General features: G+C 38.1%; 1 protein-coding gene across 1 annotated transcript in view; it reads left to right on the top strand.

The window, feature by feature from the left end:
* LOXHD1 (lipoxygenase homology PLAT domains 1) overlaps positions 1–14,752 on the top strand; it is a 177,407-nt gene that overhangs the window by 50,069 nt on the left and 112,586 nt on the right. The window contains exon 7 of the mRNA XM_063453877.1: positions 5,215–5,329. Coding sequence (XP_063309947.1) covers positions 5,215–5,329 — 115 coding nt within the window. The remainder of the gene's footprint in view (positions 1–5,214; positions 5,330–14,752) is intronic.

Raw genomic sequence — 14,752 nt, forward strand, 5'->3', positions numbered from 1 at the left:
CATTCTATACTGTACTACTTACGTTAGTCCGGCCATTCTAAGGTCCGGTATACGTATCTGGCTACTGTTTGTACTCTGCGTGTTGGATCCCTGTCCCGATCCTGACACACGGCAAGCATCTTTAGTACTTAGTAGAGCATCCTTTTTCTGTTGTGACTTGCTGCAAATGAGTTGAATAGCCAGACACCAGCTTCTGGCAGCGTTCCTGAGGAATCTTAGCCCACTGCTCATGAAATGGCCTCCAGTTCAGTAATACTCTTGTGTTTGTGTGTTGCAACTGCCTTCCACAAATCCCACCAGAGATTTTCTATGGGTTCAAGTCAGGTGACTGTAATGGGCACTGTAGAATTTTTTTAGGACTTCTTCTGCAACCAAGCCTTGGTGGAATGAGGTATGCTTGGGATCATTGTCATGTTGGAAGGTCCAATGATGCCCAAGCTTTAGCTTCCTCACACACAGCATGACATTTTCTCCTAGGATTTTCTGATACTTCATGGAATCCATCTTGCCTTCCACATGTTGCAGGTTTCCAGTGTCAGATGATGCAAAGCAGCCACAGAGCATCACCGAGCCACCACCATGCTTAACTGTAGGCAGAGTGTTGCCACCAAGACTTGCTGCATGTAATTGCAGTTACTCAATGGTTTTCACAATCTTCCTTCTCAAAAACGTGGCTGCAGCCATTGATAGCTTCCTTTTTTTGCCCTGTCCAGGTAGTGTAACCACTGTTCATTTAACCTTGAACTTGAGAACTATGCTTCTAATGGTGTCTCTAGGAACATTCAGTGTCTTCACTATCTTTTTGTATTCTGTTCCTTGTTTGTGAAGGGCAATGCACCATTCTCTTTTGACTTAGCCATATTTCTAACATGCATTCAAACGTGACACTCAACAAACCGCTAGCCAGTTTAAGTATTTCAAGTGTTCTGGCTCAAGCCCACCTGGTGCAACTAATGAAGCCCTTGTTTAGTTGCATCAGGTGTGCTTGAGACAACACTTGTTTTACATATTTGTGCTGTTGTGGGGGATTTTATTCAGGGGGGTTAAATAATTTTGATTCATTATAAGTTGCATTTTTATTTGAATTTGGGGAAACCACTTGAAGCATTTGTTGTGTTGAGCTATTTCAATTGCTTTTGTTTGATTTGTTCATTGCAAACTGCCGAAAGTGTGTACATTTTGACAATACACTTGCTTTTCAGTGGGGGTTGAATAATTTTGATTACAACTACGGTATATATTTTATAAAAATTAAAAAAACAGCAACTTATTATTGCCATTATTATCAGTTGGTCTATTTTCACAATTTTTTTTAAGTAACTCTGGGCACACAGAAACACACCTCACAGAGGAGCAGAGAGTTATTCACATCATAATATTAACACTGAAATGAACTGTTTTAAAAGTGTGTTTAACTGTAGGCTCTTTAGTGTTTGTTTCATTCTTTTTCCCATAACGCTGATCCATTGGGCTGAAAAGTTCCAGTTTTGTTTCATGGCTCCACAGAGCAGAAACCCAAAACATCTGTGACTTATTAATATGATTTTGAGCAATTGTGATAATCCTGGTGATAATGTATTGTAGTAATTTGGCCATGCATAAATCGTACAAACTCTATATTCCTGAACTACAGCAATTAAAAGCAATGTTCGTATATTAAAACTAGATATTTCTCATCCTTTCTTTCTTTATTTATTTATTTCTCTCTCTCTTTCTTTCTTTTTTTTTCTTTCTTTCTTTCTTTCTTTCTCACTTGAACATTTCTTAAGCAAAATATATTTAAAGGGACTCTTCAGTGCCAGGAAAACAAACCTGGCACTGCAGGTCCCCTCCCCTCCCACCCCCCATCCCAAGTTGCTGAAGGGGTTAAAACCCCTTCAGTGACTTACCTGTATCCAGCACCGAATGTCCCTCGGCGCTGGTTCAGGGTCCGCCCACGCTCCTCGCCCACGAGACCTATTGAGCTGGTGAGGGAAACCTAATGTGCATGCGCAGCAATGCCGCGCACGCGCATTAGACCTCCCCATAGGAAAGCATAGGAAAGAATATTGCTTTCAATGCTTTCCTATGGGGATTTCAGCGACGCTGGAGGTCCTCACATAGTCGTTATAACACACTTTTCATGTGCTATGAACACGGAAGTGTCCTCTGGTGGCTGTCTATTAGATAGTCACTAGAGGAGGACTTAACCCTGCAAGGTAAATATTGCAGTTTATGAAAACTGCAACAATTACACTTGCAGGATTAAGGGTGATGGGAGTTGGCACCCAGACCACTCCAATGGGCAGAAGTGGTCTGTGTGCCTGGAGTGTTCCTTTAACCCCTTAAGGACACATGACATGTCATGATTCCCTTTTATTCCAGAAGTTTGGTCCTTAAGGGGTTAAGCTAATGAAATAGTCAATGTGCGTGCATATCTATGGATTGAAAAGTGAAAAGTTACTTTCATCGTGTACTTCTCTAATAAGTTATTCTTTGAAGATTTTTCTTCTTTTCTGCATCTTCCTATCATGCTTTTTAGTTTCGAGCTTCTAGCTATGAAACTGTCTATTCTCGTCAATCAATAAATGCTTGAATTTTTTATTGAGGGAATAATTGAGGATTGCTATGTGCATATGTAATCAGTAACAGATTGAAAGCCGAAGTCCTACAGCTGAGTTTCCCCGACTTGGTTCTCAAAGGGTTCTTGACTTGGGCAAACATGAGAATATTTCTTATACGTATATTACTTATACTTTAAATTCTCAATTTAACCTATGGTCAAACACAGTTGAAAATGTGGTTAGCGTTTAAGGTTTTACATTAGATCTGGTTCATCAAACTCACTTTAGAAACTCAAATAATATTATGATTGAAATATTGAAGTGGAAATAATATAGCATTCGGTAAGGCTAGACGCTAAACTGTTTCCTTAGTTTTGCTATTGGGGACATTTAGTAAAATGTAAAGAGAAAATACATTTGGGATAGTTATGCAATGTTAGAATTAAATCGTGGTACCTATTAGGGCTCCCCCTCTTATGCATCTCTTTGCCACACATTCCAGGAATCCATGTCATTCTAGCATTATTATGGATGCTGGTGGCTGCTAATGGCTGTCCTTTTATGGTGTTTGGTTTTCCTGCATTAAAGGGATTCCAAAGTGTTAGGAATACAAAGTTGTATTCCTAAAACTATAGTGCCCTCTCTTTCCACCCTCCCTCGTGGCCCCCTCAGCAGAGAAAAGGTTAAAAATCCTTTATTTACTTACCCGATTGCTCGGCAATGGGTTGGTGCTTCGCCTCGTCTGATGTCATCCGATGTGGGGACCTAATGTGCATGCGCGGCGAGCATTATGCCCTCAACCATAGGAAAGCATTGACTCAATGCTTTCCTATTGTGATTTCACATTACGTACCTTTCTGTAATCCCAGACCGTGGCTTGTTCTTAGACTTAGACTTTGTTAATAGGTTGCTATCTGTCTCTGTGTTGAGCTAAGTCTAAGGACTGGTAACATGTATCTCTCCATTCTCTTTTTCTACCTTAGGCATCGATTTAATAATCTTTCCAAATTATTCAATACTGTTAGAAAAAACATTTCAAATGATTTATGTAGAAAAATATTAAATATTCATTTAATCTCAAATACATTGTCTGGGTGCAGTGGCCCTTTAATTTCAACCCTGCAACCTAAAACATTGCAGGATTAAACACACCTCTAGTGGCTGTGTTCCTGACAGCCACTCGAAGCTCTTCCTCTGCATTGACATAGTTTGACTCAGCCATGTGACATTTGACGTTTGTGAGGATGTCAGACATCATCAAATGTAGCTCATATGTAAGATGTTGGATTCATTGTTGCCTTATGAGAAGCATTTGATTGGATGCACTCAAAACGCTTGCTGTGCATGTGTATCTTGTCCCCAATGCTAATGTTACTCTATGAGGAGCATTGGATTGGACAAAAAGCCAGGAAGAGTGCCAGAGGAGAAGGAACAGGCAGCAGCACCGTGTGTCAGCCCTCTTGCACTTACCTTAGCGGTCCGCCGATCTACTGCCGCTTTCATGCAGCACGAGGCTCCAGTCAGACTCATGTAAAGTCAGCCGCTGTTTATGACAAGGCGCACGTGTGCCGGCGTCATGACGTCAGAAGAGCTCTAAGCAATAGAGCTCAGCAAACACCTTTTGGGGGTGTGGCTGTGCTAACCATGCCCCCAACCACATAAATCTCAGTCTGCCCAAGACACAGTGCCCTGTTGTGGTTTCTAGTGTTCCTAGTGTCACTCATGTCCCTATAGCGTGTTCTTGTGTCCCTTTTGGTATATATGTGGCTTTGACCCAGCTTGCTCTCGGCTATTCTGTTTTCTGGCTCCCATGACTCAGCTTTGTTACTCGTACTTGTGTATTTCTGGCTTCCCTTGACCTTGGCTTGTTCTGACGTTCCTTGAAGCTTATTCTATATTCCAGCCATTCTAAGGACCGGTTTAGGGACCTTGTTTCTGTATCTGTTTTTATCTGGTGGGTTTTCACTCTTCGTGTTGGGTTGTAAGAAAGGTAAGCTAAAACATTTTTTCTGCATATAGCTATTAAGGATAACTAAGTTCTGTGTGCTGGGCCTGGTAGTATTGTGACTCTTACTTCCACTCAATCCTTAGGAGGGCGATGGTTGTGTAACAGATGTTGAAACTACAATTAACTGAGAAGACTAGATAGTAGGCAGAGTGTTCATGGTAATAGGCAGAATGATGGTAACAGGGAGAATGATAACCGGCAGGAAGATGGTAAGATGCAGAATGATAACCGGCAGGATGATGGTAACAGGGAGAATGATAACAAATAGGATGATGATACTACTGTGTACAAGTAAGACAATGATTGTGGTTAGATGGTAAAAGGTACGACAATGATTGTGGTTAGATGGTAACAGGTATGACGATGACTGTGGTTAGATTGTAACAAGTATGACAATGGTTGTAGTTATCATGATGGCTGTGGTTACATGGTGTGATGATGGCTGTGGTTACATGGTAACAGATATGACGATGGCTGTGGTTAGATGGTAACTAATATGACATTTTGGTGAGCTCCTTTTCTCTCTGTATATTTTCTCTGAGTTAACAATGAGTGAATATGCTTGCATTAGTAGTGCACTATATATTTTTAAACTCCATTGTTTTCCATACAATAACTGTTACTTTGCAAAACAGTAACATTTCTCTTTTTTCTCCCTGGCAGTTTATGAAGTGGTCACTATCACCGGGGATGTCCGAGGGGCTGGTACTGATGCCAATGTCTTTGTTACTCTGTTTGGAGAGCATGGAATTACTCCAAAGATTCACCTCACCAGCAAGTAAGTAAATGGATGCACACAACCTGCACAGATCATAGCCCTATTTGAAATGATTAAAAACCAACCCTAGGGAAAACTGCGCAGGAACATGTGTAATGGTACAATTAAGCTGAGTCTGCTCTTGGTGAATGGAAGGGATTCTAATAAATGTGCTTAGAGATCCAACAACTCTGTTAGTGTTACGTAGCATTAGGGACTCCTAGGGGCTTTTTTTTTTTTACTAAACTGTGAATTGCAATGTGTTGTTTAATGATTCAGCTTTTCTAACTTGCCAGTTCGGTTTTCAGCTCATCACAACTCATTGTATATTAAGTGAAATGTATAGTAGAAATGTAGCAAATTCGTATGTGCCCCAAAATGTGATAACATCATTTTGGTGAGGTTTCTCATTACAACAAAAAGGATCCATTAGTTCACATGCCAATAGAGGGAGACCTGTTATAATAAATAGAACATTATGGAAATGTTCTGTTTTGGTGAACACTAGCTATTAATGTATACAGCTTCTCGATACCTCGCTAGAGTTAAAAATAACATAAAAGTAAAGTAGTTGTTTCTTTCCTGCGCTTGCCGTTCCTCTTTTTCAATATTCTATTAACCTAACATAATATAATAACTAATCAATGTAATGACAGATAGTTAATGTCCTGTTAGTTCAAGAACATCTATGCAGTATTGGGATCATTTTCTAGTGGAGAATCAAAATTTAAACCAGTTGGATGCTTCTGCTGATTGGTCCATATTTAGAAATTTGCCCCAGATCTGAAATTAAGTACAGAGATATCTAAGGTTGGTACCGGAGGTTGTGACACCACCTTTGGTAGTGTAATTTACCAGCCTGGAATTCTATTGTTAATTCTGTGCATATTGGATGTCTGTTGTCATGATAGCAGAGGTGCCATACAGCCAATGGTGGCACAGGCTCCCCCTCCATGCTACACAGTTCTCCCCTCAGCCTGTTCTCTGGGACGTCCCTCTCCCAGCAGTGTGGGAGAGTGGCAGTATCAGTGGAGGACCTGGCTGCAGGGAGAACCTGACTTTGGCGTGGGATTGTGGGTAAGATGTCACGTTATTTGCTCATTTGTTTACGTTAGACGGGGGGAGACAGATAGAGTCTCGGTTGTAGTCAATGGAGTATATCGAAGCTTGGGCTTGTCACCAGTGGGGTACCTCAGGGATCTGTACTTGGACCCATTCTCTTTAATATTTTTATTAGTGATATTGCAGAAGATCTTGATGGTAAGGTATGTCTTTTTGCTGATGATACTAAGATATGTAACAGGGTTGATGTTCCAGAAGGGATAAGCCAAATCACAACGTAATTAGGTAAATTAGAAAAATGGTCAGAGTTGTGGCAGCTGACATTTAAAGTGGATAAGTGCAAGATAATGCATCTTGTGCTTAAAAAGCCATGGGCAGAGTATAGAATATTTGATACCCTACAAACCTCAACATCTGAGGAAAGGGATTTAGAAGTAATTATTTCAGATGACTTAAAGGTAGGCAGACAATGTAATAGAGCAGCAGGAAATGCTATCAGAATGCTTGGTTGTATACGGAGAGGTATTAGCAGTAGAAAGAGGGAAGTGCTTATGCAATTGTACAGAACACTGGTGAGACCTCACTTGGAGTATTGTACGCAGTACTGGAGGCCGTATCTTCAGAAGGATATTGATACTTTGGAGAGAGTTCAGAGAAGGGCTACTAAACTGGTTCATGGATTGCAGGATAAAACATAACAGGGAAGGTTAAAGGATCTTAACATGTATAGCTTGGAGGAAAGACGAGACAGGGGGGATATGATAGAAACATTTAAATACATAAAGGGAATCAACACAGTAAAGGAGGAGACTATATTTAAAAGAAGAAAAACTACCACAACAAGAGGACATAGTCTTAAATTAGAGGGGCAAATGTTAAAATGTAATCTCAGGAAGTATTACTTTACAGAGAGGGTATGTTAATACAGTCCTGGGGCAATCTAAATAGCTTATTCAAGAAACCCTGCAGTGAATTGATTCCAAACCAGATTCCAAAATTGTGTATAAATGATTGGGAAATGTGACAGTGCATGGAGTGCCCCTTTAATGAAAACTCTCATTGTGCAATAAATGTGCGTTTATATTGTGCAATGATTCTGTTCCAATAGACAGAATAATATTGGTAATAATGTAACAAGTCATTGCTTGTTCCTGTGCACTGCATGTGTATGTGTCTTGTTTCAGTTAATTTGATAAAATGTTTAAAACTGAAATTTTATCCTTATTACAGCACGGAGAAGAGGTACCTGCGCTTTTATAAGTTTTAGGATCAATGAAGCGATCCTTTCGTTCTGTACAGAGTACAGTGATGTGGGGAATGGTAAAGAAAATACATGGGATTTCAGAAAGCCTTTTTTGCCATACACTCAGAACCTTGCCTTCCTTTGCCATCTGTTAAGAACCTTGCTTGGCTGATCAGGGACAATGAAAAACTTATTGCATATTTTCTTGTGCCTGACATCTCACTGAATCGCTCTTATACACATTACCGTGCTAAACAATTAGTAATGTCAAGGATTACAAGCCTATCTATGTTCCAGGCTGATAACTCTGCTTCCTCATCAAAAACTCTATAAATTTTAATGTTTTATCACTTTTATATCCCTTTTTATTCTTCAAATGTCATTAATAGCTGGAGAATGGCATTTTAGGAATGACATACTAAGAAACTGACTTTGCCTTTATAGTTCAATGTGAGCGAACAGTCTGAAAGTCATTAGATTATAGATATATTAGATCCAGACTAGAATTTTATTGATCACTTTAAATAGCCTATCCTGGTTGCCTGCTCATGAATGAGTAAAGATCTGCACCCCATTGTTGATTGATGTCAGATTGCGTAATATACTAGCGCAGTGGTTTAATAAGTGGAGTATATTATGTTGGTTTGCCAATTGATGGACAGAATTCTGATTAGAACCAATGTGTAAAATCACTTTACAGTAATGATGGCTCAGTCACAAATCCACTGTTCATCCCCTACAAATAATTATTACACTATTTGCAGACCCTGTTACAACTTTAGAATCACAGGTTCTATTCCCTGGGTTATTTTTTATCATTTAATTAATATGTCATGTACCAATAGGTTGGGTAATAACTAAATAAGAGATTAACCAATAAATGTTGTAGAAAGAACATTTGACCATGATTAGGTCTCCATCTTGTTAAAACATCATATAAAGCCAAGCATAACATCTTGGCTTTAGTTAATATATTATCAATAAGTATGTGAATGATGAGCTGTAGAGTAAGGATATGTGGGCTGGTCTTTCCCTGGCCTAGCATGTACAGAGGACCGCTAATAAGTATCGGCCTGTAAAGTACTGGATTAAATTACAGCTAACTAGCTCAATATAAATAATGAATGTACAACTTTGAAGTCCAGGAGGTAGGCACCTAAAGAGCTGGGCCTTCCTGAAATAGCCAAACAAAATGACACAATGCACAAGGGGATCAGTAGGCATCCCCATAATAAAATCCTAAATATTTTATATCTACCTAAAGACACTTCACAGATAAAAAGCATTGAGAATATTGACATATGATTCTTAGTGCTACACCATACACGCATACCCCATTTAAATATGAAACTGATTTTCCTTTCCTGTTTATGTGTGTGATTGCTGTATAGCTAAACATACTGTTCTAGGTCTCCCAGTTTCTAGGTATGTCATTGTCTCTTAAAAAGTCACTAATATTATGTTGTAAAGTTGTGCCTGTCATCTGTATGGCAAAAAAAGCTGTGAAATCATGTATTTTCATAATAATTGATATTGTATTATTATGTTGGGAAACGTTGCATGCTAATTGTCTAATTTTGCATAAAGAATACAGACTACCATATAGGGTTCATCCCAGCTGAACTTGCAACTTTGTGACCTGTTTTATCTTTAACTGCATATTCTCTTCACATCACTGCATCTTCAGTGGGATTGTCTTGGACCATCCGGTAGTGAAATACATGACATATTATGTTATGTATAGTACGTAATTGCAACTTTGCTGTCTACAAGGCAGCAAAAGGTGCAAAGAGCATGTATTTAAAAGTGACTGTATTTAAAATGTGGGTTGAAAATGCATTTAAACTTAGTCCTGTTTGCCATAAAACAGTGTTTTTTATTTGCAGATTAAAAAATAGCCGTAATGCAGTTTATTAATGAATTTTTTTCCCCCTAGATTTTATACTTCATATGTATTGCAATCCAATTCACCCTTTTATTTCAGTTGCTGAGATTCAGAAAAAAAAATCTCGATATTAAAATAAAATAGATAATAAAGACAACTAGAAAATGAAGGTACTTGGCCACTTTACAGATTCACGAAATTCCTGCAAGTTTTTAATGGATTATATTTCCCACTGGAAAAGGTAGCCATTGGCTCTGAAACAAGGTTAGAAGGTCAAAGTTGGATTCCGCTGCTATGGGTAGGGGCCTCAAATTTATAACATTTCCAAATTATTCAATTCTGTTAGAAAAACTTTCACAAATTATTTATCCACAAAAATCCCAATAAACGTTAATGGTGACTTCTGTAGATAAATAATTTGAAAGGTTTTTCTAACAGCATTGAATCATTTGGAGAGTTTATTAAATCAAGCCATAGTGCCCAGATACACCTATCAACATCCAACCTTTTTCCTGTCTAAACTCATCTAAACCACTGTTTAACCTCTCTGTATTTTAAATTGGCCCCAACTTGTTTCTTTTTTAATTAGAGGGTAGAGGTTCTACCAAAGTTCCAGGTATATTATTAAAGGGACACTATAGTCACCAAAACAGTAACAATTACTGATGCAAGGGACTGCGTGTTGGCTGAGAGGGGGTATTAAAGTAACCCTACTGCCAATACCAATTCTCATGCCACTATTTTTAGAAGTAGGAAAATATCAAAACTGCTGGTAACATATATTTATTATGAAAAGCAATATTGAGTTGAAGTGATTGTGGATGACATCATACACGAGTTGGAAAGATTAGAAATAATATTAAAGGGACACTATAGTCATGAAAACAACTTCAGCATAATTAAACAGTGTTGTGTATAGATCGTGCCTCTGAAGTTGCACCGCTCAACTTATTGCCATTTAGGAGTTAATTCACTTTTGTTTCTGTTTATACAGCCCTTGTCAAACATCCTCTGGTTGTGACTCATACAGCCAGCATGAAAAAAATGGTTTCACTTTCAATTATATGTAATTCACTTTGAAAGTTGTTAACTCCTGCTTTGTAAATTTAACTTTAATTACATACCGGAGGCCCCTGCGAGGTCTAGCAAGCTATTAATAGAGCAGGAGATAAGAAATCCTAAGTTAAACAGAATTTGCAATAAAGGAAGTTTTTCACATTAGATGACTTACAGGAAGTGTTCAGGAAGGCTGTGTAAGTCACATACTCGGAGGTGTGCCTAGGGCTTTATAAACAAAGTGATTTAACTTTTAAATTGCAGAGAATTAAGCAGTGAAACTGCAGGGGCATGATTTATACACTAAACCTGCTTCATTAAGCTGAAGTTGTTTTCATGACTACAGTGTCACTTTAATATTCTTTCTAATCTTTTCAGCTTGTGTATGGTGTCATCCACAATCACTTCAACTCAATATTTATTTTTAGAATAAATATATGTTAGCAGCACTTTTGATATTTGCCTACTTCTAAAAGTAGTGGCATGAGAATTGGTATTGGCTTGGGGTTACTTTAATAATCAGTAATGTGCAGTAGAAGACTGGACCTTACCAAACTGCAACGTCCTATATCGTCTGATCACTTACACCTACATATTTATGGCAAAAAGGATAAACAATGAATGCATTTTACCTTTTAGTCCTTGCTAGGACAAAGTGTATGAACTATACGTTCAAACATATTTATGTTCAAATTGTAAATAGCCTTATATAAAGTACTATGGATATTTTTAGTCTGAATTCAAAGTAAATTGCAGAAAAGCAAGTTCATTTTTTCAGGATATCTTAAGTAAAATAAAAAAAAAACCTGCAACAATCGGAATTTTAATTAATCCATGATTTGGACTCAGCAATATTTCGACAAGTAAAATACCGTATTTTTCCGTGTATAAGGCGCCCCCATGTATAAGACAACCACTATTTTTTTAGCCCCCCCCCAAAAAAAGTATTTTAAACATTAAACAGAACACCTTTGATATTTTAAGAAATATTCAAAGCACCGGTGTATTTAGTGTAACTGCAGTGTAGCTGCAGCTCCAGCTCTCCCGCCTGTGCTCTTTACTCTTGATATTTACAGTATGTACTGTATTTACTCCACAAGTACCTATTTAATTTTAACATTCCGCTGGCTCCCTGAGTGTGCATGGGAAATGGGAGACCTGGACCGAGCACTGATTGAGGAGCTGAATCTGACCTGATGAGTGTTCAACGTGTTGCAGCCCAGTGTTGTAGCCCACTCTTGCTCAGTAGCTGATATCGCAATTTCTTAGTCCCGAAGGTCCACATTGCCACAAACTCACCTGTCAGTGCCCCCATGTGCTGATTTTCGCTTCCCGCGTAGAGACCAGTGCCAAGGTGCAGATCCTTGTTCGGACCGGGGTCTAGGAAGGCTGCGACCCGCATCCGGACCATGCTTTCTGCGTGTGTAAGGCCTTCCGAGCCGCTTCCTCCGGTTCAGAGGTGTAGGTGCCCCAACAGGGCGTCTCGGAGCAGGGTGTGAGTTGTCCTGGCTTCTTAAAGTACCTATTTAATTTTAACATTACGCCGGCTCACTGAGTGCCGAAAAAGTGTGCATGGGAAATGGGGGACCGGGACCGAGCAGCTGCGCCTGACCGGGTGAATGTTCTTGGGGAATGGGGGACTTGGGCACCTATTTAATTTTTAACATTCCTTGTATAAGACGACCCCCCAAATTTAAACTTGAAAAATTTTGGAAAAAAATATCATCTTAAACAAGGAAAAATACAGTAATGTTCATTAAATGTTGCTTGATGAAGACCTACTAAGGCTGAACTGTTGCTTGGTCCAGTTGTGGATGGAATGAAATAGTCACTCCACTTTTCAAGTAGCCGAGGGTTTTTTTTAAATTCATTTTTTATGTTTGCAGACAAGAACCCCCTGAATGACTTTGAGATATAAATTGGTGGTATATGTAGAGTATTTTAGGACCACCAGTGTAGGCCAATGTTAGTACTGAGCAATGTTTTAATGAGACTGTACTGCTCACAAACAAGCTCTAGAGATTATCATCCTATGTCATCATTATAAACATGAAATTCAGGGTGTCACAAATAATCCACGAAAGACAAAATACTAAATTATAAAAGTAGAAAAATTATATTAAAAATAAAGAAAAAAAAAAAAACAACAACCACAGAATTGTCAAAAATATGGATAATATTTTACAACCTCTGGCAAGTATTTACAGAGTTTAAAATCTGATGTAAAGCAGCTAATTATACAATAAGTATGTCCATATCATTAACATAAATCATTATAATGGCATACAAATTATACATACTTAAGAAGGGGACAATGATGATGGTATTTATAGGGAATGACAGAAGAAAAAGTATCAAATACACAACAGACCTACTATAGGTAATCAAAAGCAGTCTATCTAATGGGTCAAGCAAAATCCCCTTTTAATCAGACAAATAGATAGACAGGCATGCAGATAGATAGACAGATAGATAGACAAGCATGTAGTTAGATAGATAGATAGACAGGCATGTAGATAGATAGATAGATAGATAGGCAGATAGATAGATGGATAGACAGACAGATGGATAGATAGATAGATAGATGGATAGATAGACATATAGATAGATGGACAGACAGACAGATAGATAGATGGATAGATAGACAGATAGATAGATAGATAGATGGATAGACAGACAGACAGATAGATAGATAGATGGATAGACAGACAGACAGACAGACAGATAGATAGATAGATAGATAGATAGATAGATATAGGATAGATGGATAGATAGATAGATGGATAGATAGACGGATAGATAGATAGATGGATACACAGACAGACAGACAGATATATAGATAGTTAGATAGATAGATAGATAGATAGAAATTATACATACTTAAGAAGGGGACAATGATGATGGTATTTATAGGGAATGACAGAAGAAAAAGTATCAAATACACAACAGACCTGCTATAGGTAATCAAAAGCAGTCTATCTAATGGGTCAAACAAAATCCCCTTTTAATCAGACACATAGATAGACAGGCATGCAGATAGATAGATAGATAGATAGATAGATAGATAGATAGATAGACAGGCATGTAGATAGATAGATAGATAGATAGATAGATAGATAGATAGATAGACATGCATGTAGATAGATAGATAGATAGATAGATAGACAGATAGATAGATGGATAGACAGACAGATGGATAGATAGATAGATAGATAGATAGATGGATAGATAGGCAGATAGATAGATGGACAGGCAGACAGATAGATAGATAGATAGATAGATAGATAGATGGATAGGCAGACAGACAGACAGACAGATAGATAGATAGATGGATAGACAGACAGACAGATGGATGGATGGATAGATGGATAGATAGACAGATAGATAGATGGTCAGACAGATAGATAGATAGATGGATAGATGGATAGATAGATAGATAGATGGATGGATGGATGGATGGATGGATAGACAGAGAGACAGGCATATAGATAGATGGATAGAAAGACAGACAGGTGTGCAAATAGATGGATAAATAGATAGATAGATAGATAGATAGATGGATAGATAGACGGATAGACAGATAGATAGATAGATAGATAGATAGAAAGATGGATAGACAGACAGACAGACAGGCATATAGATAGATGGATAGACAGACAGGTGTGCAGATAGATGATAGATAGATAGATAGATAGACAGATATTAAATAAGTAGTTCAGAAAAATATCCACAGTACTTGTGATTATTTTGATACAGTATCGGAATACTCTACTAAATGTTTCTCACTCCTTTAAAGCTTGGTTGACTTGTTGTACCTACATAGCTCTAGAGCAGGGGTAGGCAACCTTTGGCACTCCAGATGTTGTGAACTACATCTCCCATAACATCAAGCTTACAGACGTAAGTCTGAGAAAGCATCAAGAGAGATGTAGTGCACAAAATCTGGAGTGCCGAAAGTTGCCGACTCCTGCTTTAGAGCAATGGCTATATTGTATTTTCATTGAGGTGTTCCGTGTATGAGGAACACATTTGGAAGCAATGTATAATAAGTGATTAAGAAATGGTCTTACTAAGCATTCCTTGCATTTCTTCCAAAGATGGTTGTACGTGAACATTTAAATATTTGTTACTTTTAAAGGCATGAGTTTAAAATTGTCCCTTTAACCAATTTCTACATTTATATTTTCATTTCTATTGT

Source organism: Pelobates fuscus, chromosome 5, assembly GCF_036172605.1.
Source record: "Pelobates fuscus isolate aPelFus1 chromosome 5, aPelFus1.pri, whole genome shotgun sequence".
Lineage (NCBI taxonomy): Eukaryota > Metazoa > Chordata > Amphibia > Anura > Pelobatidae > Pelobates > Pelobates fuscus.